The 24,003-nt window shown below is 55.2% G+C and overlaps 3 protein-coding genes across 4 annotated transcripts; 1 reads left to right on the forward strand and 2 right to left on the reverse strand.

The window, feature by feature from the left end:
• Nucleotides 1-2,323: 2,323 nt before the first annotated feature.
• CCDC71 (coiled-coil domain containing 71) lies at nt 2,324-7,319 on the reverse strand. The gene is given in 3 exon segments (XM_004419688.3): nt 2,324-3,823; nt 3,826-5,281; nt 7,256-7,319. Coding segments are annotated over 2 exon segments (1,437 nt in total). The 5' UTR covers nt 5,230-5,281; nt 7,256-7,319; the 3' UTR covers nt 2,324-3,790.
• A 3,782-nt stretch (nt 7,320-11,101) lies between these two features.
• Nucleotides 11,102-18,495, forward strand: KLHDC8B (kelch domain containing 8B). Of its 2 annotated transcripts, XM_004419689.3 has the most exons (6): nt 11,102-11,179; nt 12,132-12,642; nt 13,723-13,887; nt 14,227-14,451; nt 14,549-14,650; nt 15,077-18,495. In XM_004419689.3, the coding sequence occupies exons 2-6, from the start codon at nt 12,267-12,269 to the stop codon at nt 15,271-15,273; spliced, it is 1,065 nt and encodes a 354-aa protein (XP_004419746.1). In that variant the 5' UTR covers nt 11,102-11,179; nt 12,132-12,266; the 3' UTR covers nt 15,274-18,495. The 2 variants fall into 2 exon arrangements, with proteins under 2 accessions (XP_004419746.1, XP_087287111.1); XM_087430985.1 differs by lacking the exon at nt 13,723-13,887.
• CIMIP7 (ciliary microtubule inner protein 7) lies at nt 16,784-23,420 on the reverse strand. Its single transcript, XM_004419690.2, has 3 exons — nt 23,268-23,420; nt 17,619-17,675; nt 16,784-17,200 (listed from the first exon to the last, which is right to left on the reverse strand). The coding sequence occupies exons 1-3, from the start codon at nt 23,397-23,399 to the stop codon at nt 16,784-16,786; spliced, it is 606 nt and encodes a 201-aa protein (XP_004419747.2). The 5' UTR covers nt 23,400-23,420.
• Nucleotides 23,421-24,003: the final 583 nt, after the last annotated feature.

Genomic DNA, 24,003 nt, shown 5'->3' on the forward strand with positions numbered 1-24,003 from the left:
CCTGCTCCCTCCTGAGCTCTGCTCAGAAGATGCCTGGCAGACAGTGGGGCTCAATGGGCACTGGTGAAATGTACACATGAAAGGAGAGATGGATCCCTGGCTCCTCGTTCTGCTCTACAGCTTAAGTCACTTACTAAACTAAGGCTACCTTCTGTATCTCTCCTTTGCCAGGTCTCCCCTTTCTCCTGATCAGAGGAACAAGCAACAGCTGCTCAGGGACCTAGCGTGAGGGCCCAGGGTGAGTAGTTGGTAATAACCGCAGTCCAGGTGGGTGGAGAGTGTAGAGACAAAGCTAGTTTGGGGTTTGTCCTGCTCTAATACTTGCCTGGCCTGGCTCTGGGCTGCCCTGCTGGGTTGTTTATGTGTCCCTCTTGTCCTTTAACAAGACTTCTGCTTTACAAGGAAGAGGTCACACCGAGACGCCCTGGCGCCACCTAGAGGCAGCTTCTGGGACGTAGGGCACCAACCAGGCCAGGATGATTAACGGTGAGGGCAATGACAGGCGGACCATGATGGGGCAGTGATGGGGAATGGTGATGGAGGCTTATAAAAAGGAGAGTTATGAGGTACAGTGATAGGAGCAGAGAGAGATGACAGTGATGGAGTCTGGCATGGATAGCTGTGATGGGGACCACAATGGTGCCCCACAAAGGAGTTTAGTGATGGGGCAGAGATGGAAACTGCTTACCTATGCCAGTCCCTATGCACTGGGCACAGGTATGGGAAACAGTGATGGGACACAAATGGGAGGCCTTAACAGAGACCACAATAGAGGACCACAATGGGGCAAGAGTTGGGGAACGATGCTGGGGGACTGAGCTGGTTCGCCTGCCACCCTGCTCCACCAGTGCACATGCTCAGGTAGGACCTCACCTCCCCAACACCCCCGCAGCCAGACAAGGAGTACAGGATTGGCTGTGGGGACAATTACCCTGAATCTTGGGGTTGTTCGGATCCTCCACCAGAATGGCTGGGTCCAGAACCTTGAAAATTACCTGAAAAGAAGCAAGCTTGAGCTTCTCACTTCACCCCAGGGCCTGACCCTCCTTCCTCTGGGCCTGACCTACCCCTCCGTGGAAGGCTCAATGTCCAAGTAACACTGGTCACAGACAAGGTCACTGACACTGTGGCCAGGGGCAGGAAGAATCCCAGGAAAGAGGCCTGAGCAGTTGTGGGCAAAGTATCGGTACATATGCCAGGAGTGGCCATGGTCCACTGAGCGCTTGAGGAGCAGAGCTTCTGGGTGGAATGTCTGGGGACAGACAGACCCTGGGGGTCCTTGGGTCACCACGGGCAAGCATCACTGGTAGTCATCAGGGTGGGAGGCACAGAGCAAGCCTTCAGGTTGGGGTAGTGGGTCACCTTGACAGTCATGATGAGGTGGGTAAAGTAGAAGGCACCTACTAGGTCCAGCTAGATGGTGACATTCTCAACACCTGTAACCACAAGGGCTGATCAAAGTGACCAGGCTCTGACCCCAGACCTGCATACATGGGCACAGCAGCCCCCTCACTACTCTGTGCCTGCCACCAGGTCTTATTGCTGCCATGACTGTGCTTGCTTTGGGAGATCACATTCTCAGGGCCACGGCCTCCCCAAACCTGAGAGTCACAGAAGCAGCAATTCTCAGAGTGCTGGGGGAGGGCCCAAGGAGACTGAGTAGGCAGTGGGTGCATGGTCAGCCCCCCATTCCAAAAATTCAGAGCACAGCCCTCTCTCCAGTCCCCAACAATGACCTGAACCCCCACAGGGCCGAATCTGCCCAGAAAAACCCTAATAACATCTCCAGAACCCTCACCCTCCTCACCACCTGTAGGTAACTGACAATGCAGTAGAGCTCAGGACCCTGGAGGCCACAGGTCCATCAGGTTCAAATGCTCTGGCCACAGCCAACAATCAGGTTCAGGTTTCTGGTGGGTGGGTAGCAGCTGCCACTTGAGCAGCCCAGTGGGGGAATTGTGTCTGGCACCTCCTGGGCAATTGCTCTGGGAGCCTGGGCTGGGAGGGGCAGGATCTGAGTAGAGATCCTAAGGGTACCCCCACCTCACCCCACCCCACAGGGAGACCTGGAGATTTCTTCTCCCCCTCTAGCTGGCGCTCAGGGAAAGAGCCAACCCTTCACCCATCAGTGGCAGCAGCAGCAGAATCGAGAGGGGGTCTAGCCTAGCTGGGGGTCCTGGGCAGTGGGAGATGGAATCAGGCCTGAGAGAATGTAGAGTAAGCCCCACGCTGGGCTGCCCTTGAGGAGTTGAGTGGGGCCCTCAGGTCATTCCCCATACTTACACGGTAGATGAAAGCACGGCTGCCAGAGGCAAGGAGCATACACGGTTATTAGGCTACATTGCAGTTGGGAGTGAGGGGGTCCCCAGAGCCTGGGGAACAAAAGGAGGCCGCGCCCAGGGGAAGGATATTAATAGATGCACAAGAAAAGTGGGGAGGGATGCACCAAGAAGCACACAGAGCTTCTCTACAGGTCCACCATCCAATACAGCCGCTGCTAGTGGGGCCAAGGTTCAGACTAACCCGCAGTGACAGAAAAGATCAGATTCTCATTCAAATGAGGCTCCTACCCCTAGCTCTGAAAGGCTGTTGTCTCCAGGAGCCTCTGGGGAATGTGTCCCCCTCCCCACCAGCCCCAGCCACTGCCATTCAGGCTGGGCAGCAGGCAAAGGACTGGCAGATGGACAGGGAACTACTTTTATTTAGGGTTCAGGGCCCAGCCCCCTCTCCAAAGCAGTAAGAGCTGATAACGTCTGAAACATACAGGCCCCTGTTGGGAGGCATGATGAGGTTGGACCTGGGAATAGACAGAGCACTTGGAACCCAGGTAGAAAGCACTGCTGATGGAGCAAGGATGTCATGGAAACTCTCCTGGCTCAGCTACAGAGCACCCCACCCATCCAATGAGAAAATTCCTTGGTCAGTGAGGGCAGATTCTGCGGCCCTACAACCCAGAGCCCTGGCCCCTGACTCAACTCCCAACCCCTTGCCACCAACTGGGGAAGTAGAGGCTAGTCACTCTTGAAAGGAGCAGAGGGGAGGAGAGGCAGAGGTACATCAGCCAGTTTAGGCCTGGCCCTGCTCCAGACAAGCCCAGACAAAACCCCAAGGTTTCAGCTACACGGGCTTTTAGGAGACACGGCCAGGCTGTCTGCTCTGCCCCCAGGGAGCAGTTGCACAAAACCCCCCTTCCCTGACCTAAAAACCTGCTGGCTGCAAGGTTCCCCATAGAGCTACCTACTGTCCTCCTGCATGGGGCCTATCTGGATAACAAACCAGGGCAGCTCCAAGGGGAGGTGTCCCACCTCAGAGTAGCTCTGCTCCTGCCCTCAGGGGCTGCCTCTCACACACCCAGAGGCCAGAATATCCAGAGGCCTGGGAGCTGCCCCTTCCCACACCATCCCATAACTCACATCAGCGACCTGCCCCAGGCTATCAGGACCCTCTCTGGCAGCCCTGTTCCTGAGGCCACTTTTCCTATATGCTCAAGCTGGCCTATCACAGTCACACACACAAAAAATACCATGGAGGGTGGGCAGGGAGACTGGAAGGTGGAAAGGTATAAAACGTGATAGATGGAATAGTGGACGTACAACTTGAAGAGTAACAAGTCACAGTGCATTGCGCCATGAGAACACCCTCTCCCGCCCACCCATCCCCACCCCACATCTTTCAATCTCTGAAAGGAGGCTGGTGGCTCTCGGGGCACTGGAGAGGCACCTGGAGTCCTTGGGGTTGTGGAGTCCATGGGCATTGCACACTGTGCCACTCGCTACACAGACAATTGGGCTCAATTTCCCCAAACACAGCTATGTGAAGGAATCAGGGTACCGAGTACGGCAGCAATGGCTGGAGCCGAATTACAGGGGATAGGTTCACACGGAGGATCCGCTGAGCCCGCTGCCGCACCTCATCGTCCGAGGACCGCCTGTCCACCTTGATGACCCGGAATTTCAGCAGCTTTGCTGTTCCAGGCCCTAACCATGCCTTAGGAGATCGGGGCCCAAGCCTTGTTCTCTTCCAGGGAGGAAGATCCTTTGCCTCCTCAGCCCTTTTCCTCTTCTGTCCCCCAGTCTCAGGGTGGCCTTTCTGGCCCCTCCTTGCAGTCCTGGCCTGGACAGACCCTTTTGGCCTGCCCCTGCCCCTGGGCTGGGTCCGAACCACCTTGGCCTTGGCCCGCACAGCCTTGGCCCTGGCCCGCACTGTCTTGGCTTTGGCCTTGATCCGTGACACCTTAGCCTTGGCCCTGATCTGTGCTGCCTTGGCTTTGGCCTTGATCTGTGCTGTCTTGGCTTTTGCTCTGGCCTTGGCAGTCTTGGCCTGTGTTCGAGCCACCTTGGCCTGGACACGAGCAGCTTTGGCTACTGTTCGAGCTGCCTTGGCCTGGGCTGTTTTGGTGCCCAGGGTAGAGCCACCTTTCATTCGCAGATTACCGAGGGACCCAGTGGCTTTGTAGGTCTTGTTCTGGGGCCCAGTGCCTTGCCGGGGTCCAGCCCTGGGGCCTTTGCGTGTCAGACACTTGGGGCCCTTGCTTGTGGCCTTTCTGGGAGCTTTGGGCCGGGAGTTCCCCGGCCCCTTCCCTGGACCTTTCCGCAGCTTCAGTGGAGAGTCTACAAGTGAGAGCTGCAGTGACTGTGCCTTGTGCTTGGCACCCAAGCAGGGCATGGGAGTTTTGAGTGGAACCAGGGCCTCAAGGACGACCGAGAGCCGCATGGCAGGGTAGACACCTGGATAGAGGTGGGCAGGGAAACCGACGGCTGCACCCTGGGCATGGCTGGCACTTGACTGCTTCAGGGAGCTCAGCAGCAGGTTGGTGGTAGCATGCTTGGCAAGGGCTGGCGTGGATGCTTTGGCCAGCCTGCCAGACAGTGGCATGGGGAGCAGCGTGGCCCGGCCCGCAGGCAGCCGCGTGGCAGTTCGGGGAGCACTGGTTGGGGGTGATGTGGCAGCTGGGGTGGGGGCACGAGCTTGTAGCTTTGTCTGGCTTGGGGGGTTGGCTGTACACGAACTATACCCATAGACATCACCACTGCGCAGGACGGTAGGTTGGAAGCCATCATCTCGCAGGCCCTGCAGGAAGGCCACAAGCTGGGCCTCTGTGGCACTGAGATCCTGGCTCATGGGGTTAAAGACAAGCAGCGCCTCCTCCAGGGCCTTTTTCCCTGCTGTGGAGATCCTCGACCAGGAGTGCACAGCTTTCTCCTCCACATGCTGCACTACCACGCTCATGGCATTAGGCACTGCAGATCTGCCTGGGTATCCGCAAACCAGCGCTTGGCACCTGCAAGGCAAGAGGAAAAAGAGTCAGTAAGAACAGCACCAAGACAGGAGGCCAGGGTAGGTAGATAGGTCATCAGGGCCTGCACTCTCCACAACATCCATTGACACACAGAGACCTGGCCAGAGTGAGCCACTCCTTGGGGCAAAACCCTGGGCTCGTGACCTACCATGGTGACAGGGCAGGGGTTGGGGAGGGTCCCACATGGGTCAGAGGCAGCTTCTTCAGGATACATGACAACAAGCTCACCTGAGACATCTAACCAGCTATTGGGTCTCTAGAAAGATTTGGGCTTGGCTGGCCTATTTTAATTCAATTCTGAATTCTAGGCCAGAAACCTAGTATTAGACTTAACCCTGAGAACACAAGCAAATATCTCTGTCCTCAAGGAGCCCTGTGCAGAAGGCAAGACAAAGACACCACCAAGGTTCTTAGGAGTGCATACTGGCACCCAGCTCAGCTCACCAATGGGTCAGGTAAGGATTCCTGGGGGCTGAAACACCTAGCTGAGACATGAGTGATCAACAGGAAAGGACTAGATGGAAATAGCTTACACAATGGCTCTGAAGTGAGAAACAGTAAGGCACACTTGGTGTGACTGGAGTCTGTGGTCAAGGCTGGGAGATCTAGTGGGAAAAACAGGTAAAAGCAGGGCAACACAAGCCTTGAATGCTGGCCAAAGGGCCCAATTACACCCAAAGTCCACGCCCATTTCGGTTCCTCCAGCTGCTGCTGTTCAGGTGTCCAAGGATGAACTTCCCTGCCCACCATAAGTTCTGCTTTCAGAGGCCCCAGACAGGCGACTCAGAGGTCCGATTCCTAGCAACAGAGTCATGGAGAACCCCAGGGAAAGAGCCAGACTCTCCAACAGAAACTAAAAAGATGATGAGTAGCAGGTACTAATGACACATCTCTAAGCAATCAGGCAGGCAGGGGGCCAGGCAGTCAGACCAAGAGGCCAGAGTCTGACAGTGGGAGCCAAAGGCTCCAAGCTGGGTGGTTAATAAGGTGGACACTAAAGGTTTGATCTGTCCCAATAAGAGTTTGGAGGGCCGCAGACCTTGGTACAGTCCAGATGGAGCTGTCTGGGAACACCCAAGGTATCCCAGGCTTCTCTGAAGAAGCTGTAGAAATTACCTTGACTAATATCTAATGCCCAACCCACCACTGAGGGCTCCCAGAGGCAGCTCCCCAGCTGCACTGGAGCATTAAAAGATCAGTTGGGATAAGGCAGATCCCTGGGGCCAGGAGGCGCATCTGTGCAGCTTCTTCCTACCGCCCTAATGGAGCAGAGGAAGTTTTCAGAATCCCCTGGAGGAAATGCCCTGGGGCTCTTTGTTTGGAAACATTCTTGGATCCTCAGGTGTCTCCAGCACTTCCTCTCTCCAGAGGCCATTCTCCAAGCACAATCCTTGCACATGACTTTAGTTCTTTTCTTTTTTTTTCCAGGGGGTGTAGTTCCCAGGATTGTGAACTGTAGAATAGGGAGGGGCCTGTTTCCCACCAGGCACAGATATTGGGGGTGAACTGGGGGCTCTTCCGCCCAGGTCGGTTTGGGCCCTTGGGAGGGGTTCTTCTGGGCTTTCCAAGACGCTCCGGAAACAGAGGCTGCAGCCCGGCCCCCGACTTCCCTTTACACGTGCCCCCGAGGGCGGCAGGGGAAGTTGATGAAAGAAGGGGGACGAGAGAAGCCCTATCCCAGCGGACCCGGTGTGGGGGCAGACCAGGGCCCTCGGGCTGGGAGTCTGCGTCCCTGGGGCCCGAGCCGCGGGTAGAAGCAGGGGTCTCAGAGGCAGCAAAATGCGCGGAGCGGGCAGGGCGAGACCGACTGGATCGCGCAGCCCCAGGGTGGGGTCGCTAGGCACGGGGTGGGAGTGGAGGGGGGGGTCTCAGCCAAGCCGGCGGACGGCGCGGGTCCCAGAAGAGCCAGCCGCCTTGCTCATCCGCCCGGCTGCCTCGCGGACGGCCCCAACCTACCGGCGCCGCCGCGGGGACCCAGGACGCGCCTCTGCGCCGCCTCCGCTGCTCCAACATGGCCGCCCGCTGCGCGCCGGAAGTGCGCTGCGCTTCCGCTTCCGGGATCTGGCCCGCCCTTGTGACCCTTGACCCCCCCGAGACCCCTTTCCCCCAAAGTCTGGGGGCGGGGCAGAAGGGGACCAGGGAAGGCTTCCTGGAGGAGGTGGCCGCAGGGACCGCTGTAAACCTATCTGGGCCTATGCAGGAGTGTGAGAAGCAGAGGCGCTCTCGGACGCGGCCCCAGGCACCAACTGCACTGGAGCCCGGCTAGGACTGGTTTAGGGACCCGACTGACACCCTCTCTGAGGGGCCTGGTGGTGCAGCGACATCTGGGAGGCACTCCTGACAAGGTCCAAGCTATCCTCCACTCTCTGGTCCTCCTACAGCCACTGACAAGGCCTGCTTCTGTCGGAGGTGCCTGACCAGTGGGCAAAGGAGGAGTGCCCTCTGCTTGGGAGTATGGCAGGGAAGCCCCTTTGTTTTGCAGCAGGAGTACCTTCTCTGAGGGCAGCAGGCCCTCTTCTCTTCCTGAGAAGGGGGCCCATGGCATGTGTCATGAAAGGCTGGTGTGAACACATGTGCTGCACACAAGCCCAAAGTTGGGCATGTCCAATCTGAGAATCCCAGCATACCAGTGTGGGCCTGAGTGTACTTGCCTAGGAACATGTGCATGGGTGTGGTGGGAGCCTGGCCCAGCCTCAGCCCCATCAATGGCGAGAAGTCCTTCCTCCAGTCTTAACTCTGCCCTGAATCCCTGTCCTTTTGCCTAGGAGACTGGGACCTCAGTCTTTCTACCTGTACCCTGGGGCCAGCAGAAGGGTGGTGTCACAGGACCTACTGATCAGGCAGCACCAGATGAAAGGAAACAGGTCAAAATTAACCCTAGGAGTCTGAGGGGTCAGAATGGTCTCTACTGCTCTAACCAAAGGCCCCTCTTGTCAGGTGCCCCCACATCCAAGGAGCCAGCATGGAAGCCCTGGTTTCATGGATGAGATGGTGGGGGCATTTGCACTTGGGTCAGAGCCTGAGCAGGAGACAGAAACACTGCTACGACTCTTGGACGCTGACATGTACAATGGTGCCAAATTTGGTAGCTGGGGGCAGGTGGAAGCCAATGGGCAATCACAAGAGTGTGGCTGGATGCTTCATTTGGGGACTGGTTCATAGCCCTCCTCCCTCCCCATATGACCCCAGGATTCTCTGGCTGCTCTACATCTCCCTGCCTATACAGAGGGGTCTAGGCACCCCTAAAGAGACACACCCACCCCACCCTAGGCCTCACCTGGGGCCCCTGAGCTTCCCAGGGCCTTAGCACTGATGGTGGTGTCCTCAGTGCCTTCAAGGGTAGCCAAGGTGTCTGGTAGGAAATGCAAACTTTCCTGCTCCTCTGGGGTCAGTGCTTCTAGCCCCTCATAGTGGTAGAGAGAAGGGAAGAGTGGGATCCCAAGGGCAAGGGCTCAAGAGATGCAATCAGGAAGTCCCACCTTAGTGCTCCCAGTCCTCAACTGTGTGTGAGCCCTGTCACTGCCCTATCCATGGTTGAGGATTAGCTGTTCACTCTCAGGACCAATCCAGCCTCACCTTCTGCCCCAGTTGTCCTTCACAGCTTCTCCAAAGCCAGCAGTATTGGCTCCCTGTGTGTAGGTGGGGCCAGGGCTGTATAAACAGAAGCCACTTCCGTGAAGAAACAGAGACCAGCCTCCAAGGATGGCATGGGCCTAGGTGTGTCCTAGAAAGGAGATCCCTCTCTGGTGATATCCAGCCCAGAGGTCAGAGGAAATGGAGGACTTAGAAGGGTAGGTCCATCTCTAATCTGTGTCCCTTCCAGCGATTAGAACTGGGAGAATGTAGGGGTTAGGGGTAAGGGTCATTGGGTACCTAGCTCCCTGAGTGGAGGCTGATCCTACTGCCTCTTGGTGCCCAGTATGTCCCAGATGGAACTCTCTGGGAGCATTAATCAGAGCAAAGTTTGACTTGACCTGGACTTTGCTGACTCTATAGGTGTAAGTGGGATCTGATGGGATGAGGTTGGGAGAGACTACTGGGTCATTCCAGGATCCAGCCCTTGCTCTCCATTTGGTATCTTTTATTGTCCCGAGTGATGGAACCTAGACCCATATTTACCTGAGCAGAGAGGTCTGGTGGAGATCTAGATGTGAGTGAGACCAGTGGCCTGGGAGGGATCACCCCAGGAGGGAGTCTGTATGCCATGGAGAAAAGCCAGGGCCAGATCTTGAGGAGCCACTTCCTGGGGAAGGAGAAGAAGCAGGGCATGTAAAAGATTCTGAGAGGCAGGATAAGCAGCAGCAGGAAGCCAAGGTCACAAGAGGTGAAGCTTTGAAGACACTAGCAAGGTTTCAGTCGAGCCAAGGACCATAGGGACCCCCTAGTTTTAGCAATATGGTGTTCCATGGTGACTTCCAACTCCCACTGCAGGCCCCTAAAAGGGGTTGAAGACTCTCTCTAGTCATGGAGAAGGCTCTGCCCGCACTCTGGGCAGGCTAGAAGTCAGGCAGCCCAGGGAATTAATGCCCCCAAGCAACTCCATGACGATGGAAATTTGAAAATGAGTACCTCAGCAACCCTTACTTAGGGGGGTGGGGGACACACACACACACAATAATGCGAGGCCCATGTTCTACACTGTCTCTCAGAGTCCTCAGCAGGATTTAGTCCCAGTTGCCCACAGTAGTAACTTCCTTGATGACACAACCTTTATTGGCTGCTTTCCTGTCTCTTTGCCACTACTCTGCTGGTGCTTCCTGGCCTCACTTCCCACATTAACTATATGCACTTGTATCTTTGTCTCCAGGTGCACTTCTGGGGAAAGTGAGACAGACACTGTCCATGAAAGAGGGACAAGATAGTAGCAAGCACAGACAACCACAGGGTCTCATAGGTGACCACTGACCTGTATGAACGGGCCCTCAGCTCACAGACTTAGCCAATACTCTGAATGCTCAGAAGATAGGCTGGGCCAGGGTCTGGGTCTGAGGTAGGAAGGCCTCTGTCACACCAACTTGCTCTTGCCTAATCCCAGAGTTGGCTAGAGGCAGGCCTGGGACCCTGAAGATGGACAGTCACAAAGTGCCTTGGGTCCCAGAGTAGCCCAGGCCTCAGGCCCTACAGAATGAGGCCAGAGTGACTTGCCTGGGAGGTTCCCTGACTTTTCAAGCTCATCCCATGCTCAGAGCTACTCTCCCCACCCAAGAACTCCTCCCACTCAGGCCTGTGGAAGGTCCTGTTAAGCACTGAGGCTGGCACTGTCTGTTCCTCCACCCCCTGCTAGCATCAATGTGCACCATAGGACCTATTCTGTGCCCTGCTCTGTGCCTGGGGAAGGGCCACCCAGCCGCCACCCCCACCAGAGGCCCAGGCCATGCCCCAAGAGGCCTCCAGGGGGCGCCGCCGCGAAGGCTGTTGTTGGGCTCCTTCGAGCTCAGTGGTGGAGGGCGCGTGCCTGCCGCTCAAGCCCCCAGGTTCTGCTGGCCCACCCCGCGCCGATACTCCCAGGCTGGGTCCCGCCTAGAACGGTCCCCACCATACATGTGTTGTCCTGCTCACCGCTGCCTCATTTCTCCCCCGGCCCGAGGTCGGACCCTAAGTCCTGGGCAGGCCCAGTGTCCACATGTCCGTCTCTGTTCACCCGTTTGCGTGTGACCACGGGTCTGCGCGCCCTGCTCCGGCCACGGCAGGTGCAGGGTTAAGGCGGGGGGAGGTTTTCCCGAGTCGGGAGGGGGATGAGGGGCGGACCCCGTCCAGCCCCGCCCCGCGCAGAAGCCGAGCCGGAGCCCCGCTGGAGCCTGGCCCCAGCCCCAGCCAGAGCCGGCACCAGCGGTGCCGGAACGGCTGACCCCCGCCGCGGAGGCGCCGGAGCCCAGGCCGGTGAGTCCCGAGGGAGCCGCGCTCAGGGGAAGTTTGGGGGTGCGGGGTGTAAAGCCCCAAGCGCGCTCGCCCGGACCCGCCCCCACACCCCCCAACCCTGCGAGGTGGAAGTTAGGGGCAAGGAGGCCCTCGCACCAGGGGTCCCAGGAGCGTGGCCCTTGCGGGAATGGGAGAGGCTGGGAAACTTGGGGATCTGCTGTGAGGGGACCCAGAAGTCCAGCTTGCCCATTGCTGCTGGAAACGCCCTGGACTCTGGGAGCCTAGAGTCCTGTGCTCATAGGATCCCAAAATCATCCTTCTTCTCCCTTCTGGACACCAAGGAGGCTGGCCTCTGGGAAGCTGGCATGGGCAAACCCCTGAGGGTGAACCTCAAGGGAGAATGTGGGACCCTGGCATCCAACCCCTCCCCTGATCTTGGCCTTTTGCTGGTGGGAATGGATGAACTCTATGGAATGGCCCCCAAAGGGTTTGTAAGGATTCCCTGGAGTCTGATCCCTGGCAGCTGGCGAGAGACCTTTATGGCTGCCCAAGGCACACTGGAAGCCAGTAAGGGGGGGAGGGTACAGTAGGACTCTGCTCATTTAGAGTACTAGGGTGAGGATTGTTGAGGGGAAGGGAATGGGGCCAGGAGAATCCTATCCTAGTCACCTTTCCTCCCACCTAGACCTAGATTTGACCAGGGAGCTCCTGGGTAAGAACAGGGTTAGGAGGAGAATCCCTCATGCCCCATAGGAATTCGGGAAGTTGCCTGGATATCTGGGAGTCTGCCCTCCTTCTCACTCCAGGAGGTGTGCCTCCACAGTGGTGTGCTAGCCAACAGGCATCTGTCCTCCCCCTGCCTTTCCCACCAGTGATTTTGGGCCAGCCATGCCCTCAGCTACAGGCTGCTCATCTGTACCCTGAGGGGCTGTACCCAGTGGCCCTGACCCTTTGTTTTCCCTCTCTCCTCCAGGTGAAGGCAAGGTCCCTGGACTGGTCAGACGCCCCCTTGTAGCCCTGGTAGAATCAAGATGAGGCCCCATCATGCCTCCTCACTGAGGCCTGTAGCCTGAGCAGACAGCATGGCCTGCCACTGGAGGTGAACACCATGGCTACAGGAGGTGGCCGGGCCTTTGCTTGGCAGGTGTTCCCACCAATGCCCACCTGCCGGGTGTATGGCACGGTGGCATACCAGGATGGGCACCTGTTCGTGTTAGGGGGCTGTGGCCGGGCTGGACTGCCCCTGGACACTGCTGAGACACTGGATATGGCCTCACATACATGGCTGGCACTGGCGCCCCTGCCCACTGCCCGGGCTGGCGCAGCTGCGGTGGTGCTGGGCAAGCAGGTACTAGTGATGGGCGGTGTGGATGAGGGCCAGAGCCCAGTAGCTGCTGTGGAGGCCTTCCTGGCTGATGAGGGCCGCTGGGAGCGTCGGGCCACCCTCCCTCAGGCAGCCATGGGGGTTGCGACTGTGGAGAGAGGTGAGTGGCTTCCCCAGGAAGGTCCCTCAGGTGCCCCAACACCTTCCATTCTTCCTGACTTGGTCCCTTACCCTTAGAGATTGGACAAGAGCTGTAAATTTTGTCTGGGTGCCCTGGACTTGGCTTTGCCTCCTATACCCTCCCCTACCTAGCTCTGAGCTGGGCTGGCAGCAGCCTTAACTGCCTTTTCCAGCTGTAAGGTGGGAGGCAGAGCCCAGGCTGGCCCCCAGCATGATGGAAAGCCCCAGTCACCTCCCTGCCCCATTCCTCCTCTCTAAGAGACAAGGAGGGATGGCCCAGTGACTCCTAGAGTTATAAATAGTCTGGGGAAGGGGAGGGGAAGCAGAGCAGGGCCTTGGCTCAGAGCCCAGCAAGTGCTTAGATTCCACCCCCCTCACCCCACACACGCACATTAGGGAGTCTGAGCTGGACAAAGGCTAAGCTGGCCTGGGGACAATTGCTTTGGAAGCCCCCAGCTGACTAACCCATCTTCCCAAGACCCCAACATGCCCCTAGCTGACCCTGAGGGCATAACAGGGCGGAACCAACCTGTGAAAGGGCAGGGTGCAGAGGTGCTGGCAAGGCTCCTGGGCAGAAGGCTTGTGGCCAGCACCCTCATCCTGCAGGCCCAAGCCCCTCTCCCAGCTGCCCAGCTGATCCCCAGAGCCCCCTCCCCAGTCTGAGCTCCATGCTGAGCAGATCCCCAAATGACCCCCACCCCTGGCTTAACCATCCTCCACCTTCCTTCCCCCATGGGAGCCCCCACCTGTGGCCTCCAGGTCTGACCACTAGTCCTGCTTGGATGCCAGACTTGGTTGCCATAGTGTCTCCAAGGAAACGGAGACATATTATAATTAGATCAGCTGCCTCCTGCACTTCACTTGGAGGGGCCCTGGCCAGAGGGAAATCCTAGATCTCCCAGCCCCCACTCCAGGCAGGCAGGCAGGAGGGTTTCTGCTGCTGGGGAGGGGAATCACAAATACATGGTCCCCAGCCACCCCCAGCCTGACCAGGGCAGCTGTTCGAGTGGGGTGCCCTGGCCAGACCAGGGTGCAGTCTGAATTACTCTTTTTTGTGCAGATGGTATGGTGTATGCCCTGGGGGGAATGGGCCCCGACACGGCCCCCCAGGCCCAGGTTCGGGTGTATGAGCCCCGCCGGGATTGCTGGCTTTCGCTACCCTCCATGCCCACACCCTGCTATGGGGCCTCCACCTTCCTGCACGGGAACAAGATCTATGTCCTGGGTAAGGGCCTGGGGGATGTGGGAAAGGGGCTCAAAGTTCAGAAGCATCTATCCCAGGTTAGCTGGGATCAGGCTTAGTTTGGGATGGCAGGACAAGAAAAGCTTTATTGGGGTGAGCCAGGTTTGCTCCGAGGCTCTGATCTCTGGTGGCCCTGCTGGGGCTAGAAAACTAAACCCTAGTGCCTGAGGATCTGCAGGGTGGGTGATCCATGTTCTGGTGTGCACATAGCTGGGTATGGGGGGGCTGGAGCGGGCAGTGGTGAAGGCTCAGCAACCGGATGAAGAAGGAGCCTGCCAGGCCTCCCGGGCTCCCTCCCAGGTGCCCCAATTCCATTGGCAGGGGGCCGCCAGGGCAAGCTCCCAGTGACTGCTTTTGAGGCCTTTGATCTGGAGGCCCGTACCTGGACCCGGCACCCAAGCCTGCCCAGCCGCCGGGCCTTTGCAGGCTGCGCCATGGCCGAAGGCAGCGTCTTTAGCCTGGGTGGCCTGCAGCAGCCCGGGCCCCACAATTTCTACTCCCGCCCACACTTTGTCAACACTGTGGAGATGTTCGACCTGGAGCATGGTGAGCAGTGGCTGGCATGGGCTGTCCTCCGGCTCTCCATGGGATGGAGGGGCACAGTGTGTGGGGAGGGCTAGATCTGAACTCCCCTCTCCTGCAGGGTCCTGGACCAAGATGCCCCGCAGCCTGCGCATGAGGGATAAGAGGGCCGACTTTGTGGTTGGCTCCCTTGGGGGCCACATCGTGGCCATTGGGGGCCTTGGTGAGTCTCTGTGGGGCTAGGGATAGGAGGGGAGCCCAAGACAGGAAGGAGTAGCCCTCAGCATGAGCACCACCTCCAGCCCTTCTCTAGGTATTCTGGGAGTCAGGGCTTTGTGAGCTTTCCTTTCCCAGTCTGTGAAGTGGGCAAGGTGTGATCTGTGTGGCCCAGCTCTTGGGGTGTCCCTCAGCACGTGACTGAGGGCTCTGTACCAGCAGGGACCTAGGGACAGAGATAGGACAAATGGCCACTAAATGAATGGACAAATAGAAATATGAATGAATAAAGGAATGAGTGATGAATGGGGGCAATGAATAGCACCCACCATCCTGGAGTGGTGCCTGCTGGGCCATACTCTGGGCTCAGGGAGCAAAAGAGCTGGAGCCCCTGCAGCCTGTGCCATTTACAACCTCTGTCTCCTTCCTGCAGGAAACCAGCCGTGCCCTCTGGGCTCTGTGGAGGGCTTCAGCCTTGCACGGCGGCGCTGGGAGGCACTGCCTGCCATACCTACGGCCCGCTGCTCCTGTTCTAGTCTGCAGGTTGGGCACCAGCTGTTTGTCATCGGGGGTGTGGCCCAGGGTCCCAGCCAAGCTGTGGAGGCACTGTGTCTGCGTGATGGGGTCTGAATGCTTCATGAGACTTGTCCACTGGAGCAGCTCAGTGCCAGAGGCAAATGTCTGTGGCTCCTTTTGCTGCTGAGGGAGCTCACTGTGGCTCTGTGGAATGGAGGAGGCACAGGGGTGGGCACTTGAGACACTGCCTCTGGGACTTGCGGGGGCCTCCGTCTTTAGCGCAGGATGCACATACGCTTACACCTAACTTTACCCTCATTCATTCATGGATCATTCCTAGCTCCACTCTTGCTCTGGAACCTTCTGGGCCCTCTGTCCAACTGGGAAGTAGGGGTAGGGGAGAGCTGGCCTCATGCCCCTCAGGGTCGGTGCCTACCTGGAGTTGACCAGGCCTACCCCAATGTCTGTTCCTGAAAAAGCGTAGCTGCTAGCCTGCCTTGAAGGTCCCTGTGGACCGAGGAGAGTTCAGAGAGGGTGGGGGACACAGAGGGAATGGAGGAGTGGATGCAGGAACCTCCAGAGGGCCAGAGGAATGTAGGCTTTGGGCCCTTTACACTGCTGGCTGTGTGACCTTGGGAAAGTCATTTCACCTCTCTGTGCCTCAGCATCCTCATCTGTAAATGGGGATCTCTGAAACCTTCCTGCCCTACCTACCTCACAAGGCTGTTGTGAGGACCCAGGGAGTTCAGATGTGGAAGTAAAAGTGCTGCTGAAATCTGGTGTATGGCCCCTGGTGTGGACTCTTGTGTTGCCCCTGAAGCCCCTGAACCTCCTTCGGAGGCCTCAACTGTCCCAAGGATGAGGGTCCAGAGGAGCCTTTTGGATCTGGCCTCTGCCTTCAAAGTGTTCTGAAGCCCCACCAAAGTGTCTCAGCCCCACCTAAGCCTCAGCTTCTCTTTTGTGACATAGGATGACCGCCGGCCCTCACTGTCTAACATCTAGGACAGATGTTAGAGGGCACTCACAGGATGACCAGAGAAGAGCTCAGAAAACTACAGAACACCACAGGGTCAGGATGACCTGCAGGTACATGTCACACAGCATCTCCTCAAAGCCTCTGCTCACCTCCATAGAGAGGGGTGGTCCAGTGGGGCTGTGGCCAGAGTAGTCTCCCTCTGTCCCAGCTGTGGGGAAGCTGTCTCTTAGGCAGCACTGTATGGCCACCCACCAGACCCCTAGAGGCAGTAGCCTCCCAGAGAAAACAAAGCTGCCAGCTCTTGCCTCTTCTTCCAGTCTTTGCTGCCCACTAGTAGGAGCCATTGACTCTGCTTTCCCTGCAGCCACACTGAGTGCAAGGGGCTCACAGCTGGGTTTGCTGTAAGAATGGATTTGGGGTCCTGGACCCACCTGCTGTGGCCATGCTAACCCTCCTGGATCCTTAGCCTCCTGCAGGCCTTCCCACTTCTCACTCAGTGGCAGGGTTCCCAGGGCAGCACCTCCCCTGCCCAGCACACAGGCACCATGAGCACAAGCACCATGGGAGCCAGGCACAGGGCTTAGCAGTGCCTTACTGCTCTCCAGCCTCTGAGACCTCTTGGGCTGCAAGCACGGAGAGGCTACTGGGTCAGCTGTCCTTGTTTAATGCTCTGGACCAGTTTAGACACTCAGAGACCCCAGCATGAAGGTAATGCTGCAGCACCTTGGGTCTTGGGATCCCCGGGAGTTCAGGCAGTGTGTCGGTGACCGGGGCCTGGGGCCCCACGTTGTCGCTGCCACAATGGCCACCCCGGGATGGCTGGCAGAAGTTCTGCTGATAGGTGGTGCTGGCACGGGGAGGCTGGACCTGCACAAAGTGGACAAGGCGCTGGGGGAGGTCACTGAATCCTGGGCCTGACCGGAAATCGGCCTGGTAGGATGATTTGAGGGGCCGCTGCTGGCACAACTCCAGCTCACAGGGTGCCCAGTGCAGGAAGGTGTGCCGCTGCCACAGACGCTCCATGTCTTTCCGTCTTCCGATTCCCTGTAGCAGGCAGTAGGGGCCCTCCTCAACGGTATGGGCCCTTAGCCCACAGTCCTGGCACCAGGCACTTCTTTGGGGCCCTCCTAAACCCAAGCCTGCTTGGTGATGCCTGGCTTGTGCCTGGCCTTCCTGGCCTGTACCCTGACCCCTTGGGCCTGCCTCCCCAGCCATGCCTTCCATTCCAAGGTGAAGACCCCACAAAGTGGCCCCTAAGATATTTGCACATTGTCAGGCAAGCTGGTGGAAGAAACCAAAGCAGAAGTACCTCCATTTGGGGAATGGGCTGTTTCCCAGAGGAGAGAGGTTGTCAGGAAGACAGACACTCCCCTATCTGTATAAGGAGCCCTCCCTCCCCGCAATGTCTTATCCCCTCCACCCTAGCTCAAGTTCAACCTAGGCTGGGGGCCTGCCCACCTTCCTTTCTCTCTCCAGCACTCACTTTGTCGAAGGAAGTGCGGTTGTCATGTTTGGAGAAGAAGTGTTGCTGTGCTGGCTCCTTGAAAGACAGTGAGAAAGAAGGTGAATGGGGAAAAATGATGCTTACCTGACCCCAAGATACTACATCAGGGCCCATAATGGAGGGAAACTGCCAGGAGCCACCACCCCTAAACTGCTAAACTGCCAACGCCCTGAAAGGGCAGATACAAATTAGAGTAACATCTCACTCCTGGGACATCTTATCTCAGCACTTGCCCCCAAAGCAGAGGCCTCTGGGGCTGCTGATTGAGAAAGGGACTGAGGCACCTTCCAGGATGTTCTTCCATCAGGGGGGGCAGTGGTTCAAGTTTCACATCAGGCCCTTTAACTTTAGATCACCCAGGACTAGGCTTCAATTCTCTCCTCCCCTCTGTCCGCACTTACTGCCTCATCAGTGACCCAGGCTCTTTGCCCTAAATGCCACCTAGAAACTGAAATTTCTCTCTCTAGCTTGAGCTGTCTCCTGAACTCCAGACTCAATAGCCAGCTGCCTACTCCATATCCCCATGTAAATGTCTAACAGGCATCTTCAAACTCATGACAGCTCTGGATCATTCCCCAAACTCATCCTACCTACCCCAGCTCAGGTCATGGCAGCTAGATCCTGCCAAACACCTCAGAGTCCCCTTAATTCTTTTCTTTCACACCCTACATCCAATGTGCCAGGAAATCCTGTTAATACATCTTTCAATACGTACCCAGGATCAGACCACTCCTCAGCATGGCCACTGCTTTCCTTGGTCCAAGCCACCTTCTTCTCTTGCCTGAATTATTGCAAGAGCTTCCCGCCTGGTGTCCCTGCTTCCAAGCTTGCCCCTCCAGTCTATTGTCCTCTTAGCAGGCAGAATAATTCTTTTAATACATAAATCAGATCACATCCCTGTTTGCCAAAAATCCACAACAGTTCCTCATGTTTGTAAAAGCCAAAGTCATCATAGTGGTCCATGAAACCCACACAATATTGATCTCTCCATTACCTCCAGCCACACTGGCATCCTCACTGCTCCTCAAACACACCAGCTACTCCCACCTCAGGCCTTTGCACCACCTGTTCCTTCTGCCTGGGACTCTTCCCACCTGGCCATATGACTCCCTTTCACCTACCTCTTGGGAGGCCTTCCTTGAGCCCTACACCAGCAGCCCCATCACCCCAACTCTGCATTTTTCCCCTTCTAACATACTATATGACTATATATTATGATGTTGCGTATTGTCTGATGTCCCTTACTAGAACATAAGCTCCTTGTGGGCAAAGGTTATTGTCTATCTTGCTCACATCTGTAACTCCAACACTGAGAATAGTACCTGGCATTGTACTCAATACATGTTTGCTGTGAAATCAATGAACAGAGACAGAAGGTCCCCAGGGCATTTGCTCTGGCCCAGTTGGGGCCAGAGAACCATGCCCCATCCCCAGGCAGAGAAAGACCACCTCTCAGGCCCTCAGACCTCAGCAGGAATCTCTCCCAAGACCATCTACCTTGCCTTTGTCTCTGGTCTCTGCCCCCAGAACCCCCCTCCCCAGCCACTCAGCTTCTCCTGCTGCAGACATGAATGAAGTCCAGTCTTGGCTGGGTTGGGGTATGAGCAATGGCTGACAGCAGGTTCCTAGATAAAAGGCAGAGGCTAGCTGCATCCCAGATTCCTGAACTAGAATCTTCAGGGTGGAGCCTGTGGTGTCTTTAACAAGCTCCCCTATTGGGACCTCCTGCCTTAGACAGCCAGTGGTGGTCTCCAAATAGAATGAAAGCTCCATGAAGGTGGGAATCCAGCTAGCCTTACTTTTCACTCCTCATAAAGCAAGCTGACATGACGAGGATTAAAAACCCAGGGCCCTTTTAGAAAAAAACATAGGATAAAATCTTCAGAATCTAGAGTTAGGCAGAGTTCTTAGACTTGACACCAAAAGCAAGAGCCATAAGAGAAAAAGTTGACAAATTGGACCTCATCAAGTTTTAAAAAAAGTTTGGCTCTGTGAAAGTCCATGTGAAGAGGCTGAAAAGACAAGATGCAGACTGGAAGAAAATATTTGCAAAACACATATCCAATAAAGGACTAGTATCCAGAATGTATAAAGAACTCTCACACCTCAACAGTAAAATAACAAACAATCCAATTAGAAAATGGGCAAATGACATGAAGACATTTCACAGAAGGTGATATACAGATGGCAAATAACACATGAAAAGGTGTCCACTGTCATTAGTTAGAGAAATGCAAATTAAAACCACAGTGAGATATCATGACACATCAATCAGAATGGCTAAAATAAAAAAATAGAGACAACACCAAATGTTGGTGAGAATGCAGAGAAACTGGATCATTCATACTGTGCTGGTGGGAATGTAAAAAGGTAGAGCCACTCTGGAAAACAGTTTGGCAGTTTCTTCTGAAAACTAAACGTGCTACTACCATACGACCTAGTAATTGCACTCCTGGGCATTTATCCCAAAGAATAAACGTATTTTCACCCAAAATCTGTACACAAATTTTCATAGCAGCTTTATTTGTGAGAGCCAAAAACTTAAATCAGCCCAGATATCTTTTAATAAGTGAGTGGTTAAACAAACGGATATATATATACCATAGAATATTACTCAGTAATGAAAAGGAATGAACCCTTGATACATACAACAACTTGGATGAATCTCTAGGAAATTATGCTGAGCAAGAAAAGCCAATCCCCAAAGGTTGCATGCTGTATTATTCCATTATACAACATCTTTGATGTGATAAAATTTTAGAAATAGAGGAGAGATTGGTGGTTGCCAGAGGTTAGGGACGGGGAAAGGGTAGAGGAGTGGGAGGCTGGGGGTGTGATCATAAAAGGGCAGCACCAGGGGTCCTTGTGATGTTGGTCAGTATCTTGACTGTGGTGGTGGATACACAAACCTACACAGGTGGTAAGATTTTATAGATCTTAATATACACATACAAATGAGTACAAGTAATACTGGGGAAATCTGAATGAGATAGGTGGATTGCATCAATGTCAATGTCCTGGTTGTAATATTATACTATAGCTCTGCAAAATGTTAGCATTAGGGCAAAGCAGGCAAAGTGTAGAAGGGATCTCTCTTTATTATTTTTTACAACTGCTCATAAATCTACAATCACCTCAATAAAAATTTCAATTAAAAAACCCTGGAAGTCTGGGGCAAGTTCCAGTTGACCCCCAAATTTCTCCCCCATCTCTATCCTCAGCTATAGAATTATACACAGCCCTAGAATGTGGATGCCTCTGTTGTTGGAGGCAGCTCTGACTCTAGAAACTCATTCTTCTTACAGTGGCAGAATAATCTATTTACTCTCACTGACTTGAGTTTTGTTCTCACAACTGTGGGAGCCTGGTGAGAAGTACAGTCATTTCCTTTCCACTCAGGCAGTTTTGAGTATTCTTGTCCCTGAGGAGAATTTCACCTGCATCTTTGCTTCTAAACCATCCAGGGCTCCTTTCCCACTGAGGTGGTAAAACCCATGGTCTCTGAGCAGGTGGGGCTCAGGCTGGGGTTCCAGCTGAAGAGGCCTTGGAGGAGAGGTAGGTTTCCTGGGAGGGGACAGTGTTTGTATGTGGGAGGTCTAAGGGACCCTGTGGAGGCTGGGCAGTCTGTAGTCAGCAGGATGCTGAGAGGAGCCTCTGTGGCAGACTGAGGCATGGCAGGAGTGGGAGGCAGGGACACAGCAATCATGGCACCACCAGTGAAGGACCTGCCGCTGACCATGAGCCTCTGGGACTCTTGTCTGATCTTAAGAACAAACAGGACCAGGATTACATTTACTAACAGTTAGGCAGGTGGAGGCTAGAAATAAATTAATTTGATTTAGAAGAAAAAAAGAAAAAGAAGAAAAAAGAATTTTCTTGCATCTGAATGACATAGACAAAATTTCTGCCTGCCCCAAACTAAAGGAAAGTGGGTGCCACAACTTGGTAAGGCTTTCCACAACAATAGCTGCAATCAGCCAGATGAAACCTGGTATCTCTCAGCTAATGAGAAAATAAAATGTGCACCTTACTTAAGCAGTCCCACTAATTAAAACAGCTTTAGACCTAGAAAGAGCCACGAGACTTAGCATTTATACATTCTGAGCCCAAGACACACAGATCATGCTGTTTGGGGCTGCTGATAGTGCTAGTAAATGCTTTATGTAGCAAATTTTCACTTCAATCAAAACTTCAAATGTCTCAAAATATGTCCCTCTGTTTCTGGGGGACAGATTGAGAGGATTTTCTGGTCTTTGGGATAATAGCTGCCACTGAGGGCTACTGCAAACACCTAGCAGGAAGTCCTCAAGTTGCCTCTGTCCCTGCACTACTCAGGCACCATCACTCTTGTAGGGGAGGTGGCCCCAGATGAACAATCTGGAGCTGCATTTGGGCCTGGCTCAGTAGGCAATGCCAGGCAGCCCTTCCAACTGGGAATGCTAAGGAAGTTCAGGTTCCACAGCATGGCAGCCTCCAGGACCCTGCTCTTGGTCTGGGAAAGCAATTCCTGGAGAATCCAGATGGCAGATCAAGCAGGACCTGGCTAGAGGCTGGGAAGCAAGAAACTTCAGTGCACAGAGCATGTTCCAGGCATCCCTCCAGGTCCCTCTCTGCCTCCTCCACCTTGCGCTTCCCCAGGAGGCTGATCTGAGTGCATTTCTCACCAGGCTGCCTTCCCTCTGGCCACTGGGAAATTTTGGGAGGAGATGGAGGGAAGACAGGAGGAGGTGTTTCTTCTCCTAGCTCCCTCCCAAGCCAGCCCACCTGGTTGTGTCTCTCCACCCCAGATCACCACTCCTTTCAGGGTGTCCCTCTCCACATCACTCTCTCCTTCTAGGTTCTAGGAGCCATGCCTTCCCCTTGAACCTTTGGGCCCAGCAGTACTGACCACTTGGTTGTTACCAACCTATGAGACTTGCCTTTCCCTGAGACCCCCACACCTACTGCTTTGTATATATACCCTTCTGAGTTCTCCCATTTTGAGTGGGCTTTTTACTGTGGGGACCTGACTGATGCTCAGTGCCCCTTCCTTGTCTCCACACATGGTGGGGATGGGGCACCCATGAGCTCTGCATTCCTCCTGTTCTCTGGAAGCCTTTTCAAGCCACCCGAGGCCATTTCTGCCATCTCCTTTCTGGTCCTCCTTGGCTAGGCAGGTGGGTGGGTACCCAGTCACTTTATATGCTGCTTCTCTGACCAGAGGAGGTTTCCTACTCACTCTTGAGCCCCTGGACTATGAGGCTGACTGGGGGCTAGACTACATGGGCTTTCATGGCATCAAGGGATCTGAGCTTGAGGGCAGTTGTCAGCAAAACTCAAGTCCTACTTCCTGGATTCAGGAGGTTCTCTCCCCATGGCTGTCCACCCTATCTGGGTCCTGACCCTTCCTCCACATAGAAGGAGCATTGAGCAAGACTTTCCAGCCTGGTACTGGCTCTTCTCTACCCCGTCTGTAGGAGGAAGACCTGACATTTCAGGGAAGAGGGTCCAGGCCTCATGCATGTCCTGGGGATAGGCTGGCCCCAGGTATCAGTCCAGCTGTGGTAGGGCTGGGGATGACGCTCTTGGGGCCTGAGAGAAGCAGAAACTGGCCTAGCCACCCCAGCTTCCCCCAGGGCTGCCTTGTACCTTGCATCGTTGCAGGAACACTGCTGGAGGCTGGGGCTTGGCTGCAAGGCGGTATTCTCGAGCACTTTCACTCTTGATTTGGCCTCTGTAGTGCCCATAGAAGCCATTGTTGTGCTGTAACAAGGCAGGCATGAGGGTAAATCCCACCTAAACCCCCACCCAGAGTCCCAGACCTCAGGGTTCCCAGGCCAGAAGCCTCTTCTGGGAGTTCCTGACAGAACAGAAAGAATCTGAGGAGAAAGGACACCCCTGGAGGGGGGCCAGCAGCGGAGAAGTGTCTCCCATCCATCATTAGAACAGTTGGCCTCAGCTGTGCTGGCTCACCTGGGAGGGCTATGCGTGTATAGGGAAGGGTTGCCTTCCTTCCTTCCTGCCTTCCTGCCTTCTTGCCTTCCTTCCTTCCTTCCTTCCTTTCTCTCTTTCTTTAATAAGGTCCTAATGTGGGCTGGGGAGACAGCAGTGAAAAGACAGAATGATCCTGGCCCCTGTGAACCTTCCTTCTTGTGGGGGAGTCAGACACAGCAAATGGCGTTAGGGAAGAAATAACCTGATGACTAGATCAAGAGTGACAGGGAACAGGGATACTCCTTCATGACAATGAGGTGGGACTTGAACATGAGAAGGAGTCAACCATGTGAGGAGCAAAGGAAGAGCATTCTATGTGGTGGGAACTGCAAGGGCAAGGGTTCAGAGGACAGAAAGAGAAAGATGTGTTGGAAGAACAAAAAGAGGCCTT

This window comes from Ceratotherium simum, chromosome 5 (assembly GCF_057802395.1).
Source record: "Ceratotherium simum simum isolate JZ-2026a chromosome 5, ASM5780239v1, whole genome shotgun sequence".
Taxonomy (NCBI): Eukaryota; Metazoa; Chordata; class Mammalia; order Perissodactyla; family Rhinocerotidae; genus Ceratotherium; species Ceratotherium simum.

Coding starts and splice junctions, on each gene's coding strand:
- CIMIP7 (XM_004419690.2), bottom strand. CDS start 23,399: ATGCCTGCCTTGTTACAGCACAACAATGGCTTCTATGGGCACTACAGA. Junction 17,676..23,267: donor TGTTCCTGCAACGATGCAAG/GTACAAGGCAGC, acceptor CTGTCTTTCAAG/GAGCCAGCACAGCAACACTT. Junction 17,201..17,618: donor ACCGCACTTCCTTCGACAAA/GTGAGTGCTGGA, acceptor ACCGTTGAGGAG/GGCCCCTACTGCCTGCTACA.
- KLHDC8B (XM_004419689.3), top strand. CDS start 12,267: ATGGCTACAGGAGGTGGCCGGGCCTTTGCTTGGCAGGTGTTCCCACCA. Junction 12,643..13,722: donor GGTTGCGACTGTGGAGAGAG/GTGAGTGGCTTC, acceptor TTTTTTGTGCAG/ATGGTATGGTGTATGCCCTG. Junction 14,452..14,548: donor GATGTTCGACCTGGAGCATG/GTGAGCAGTGGC, acceptor CCTCTCCTGCAG/GGTCCTGGACCAAGATGCCC.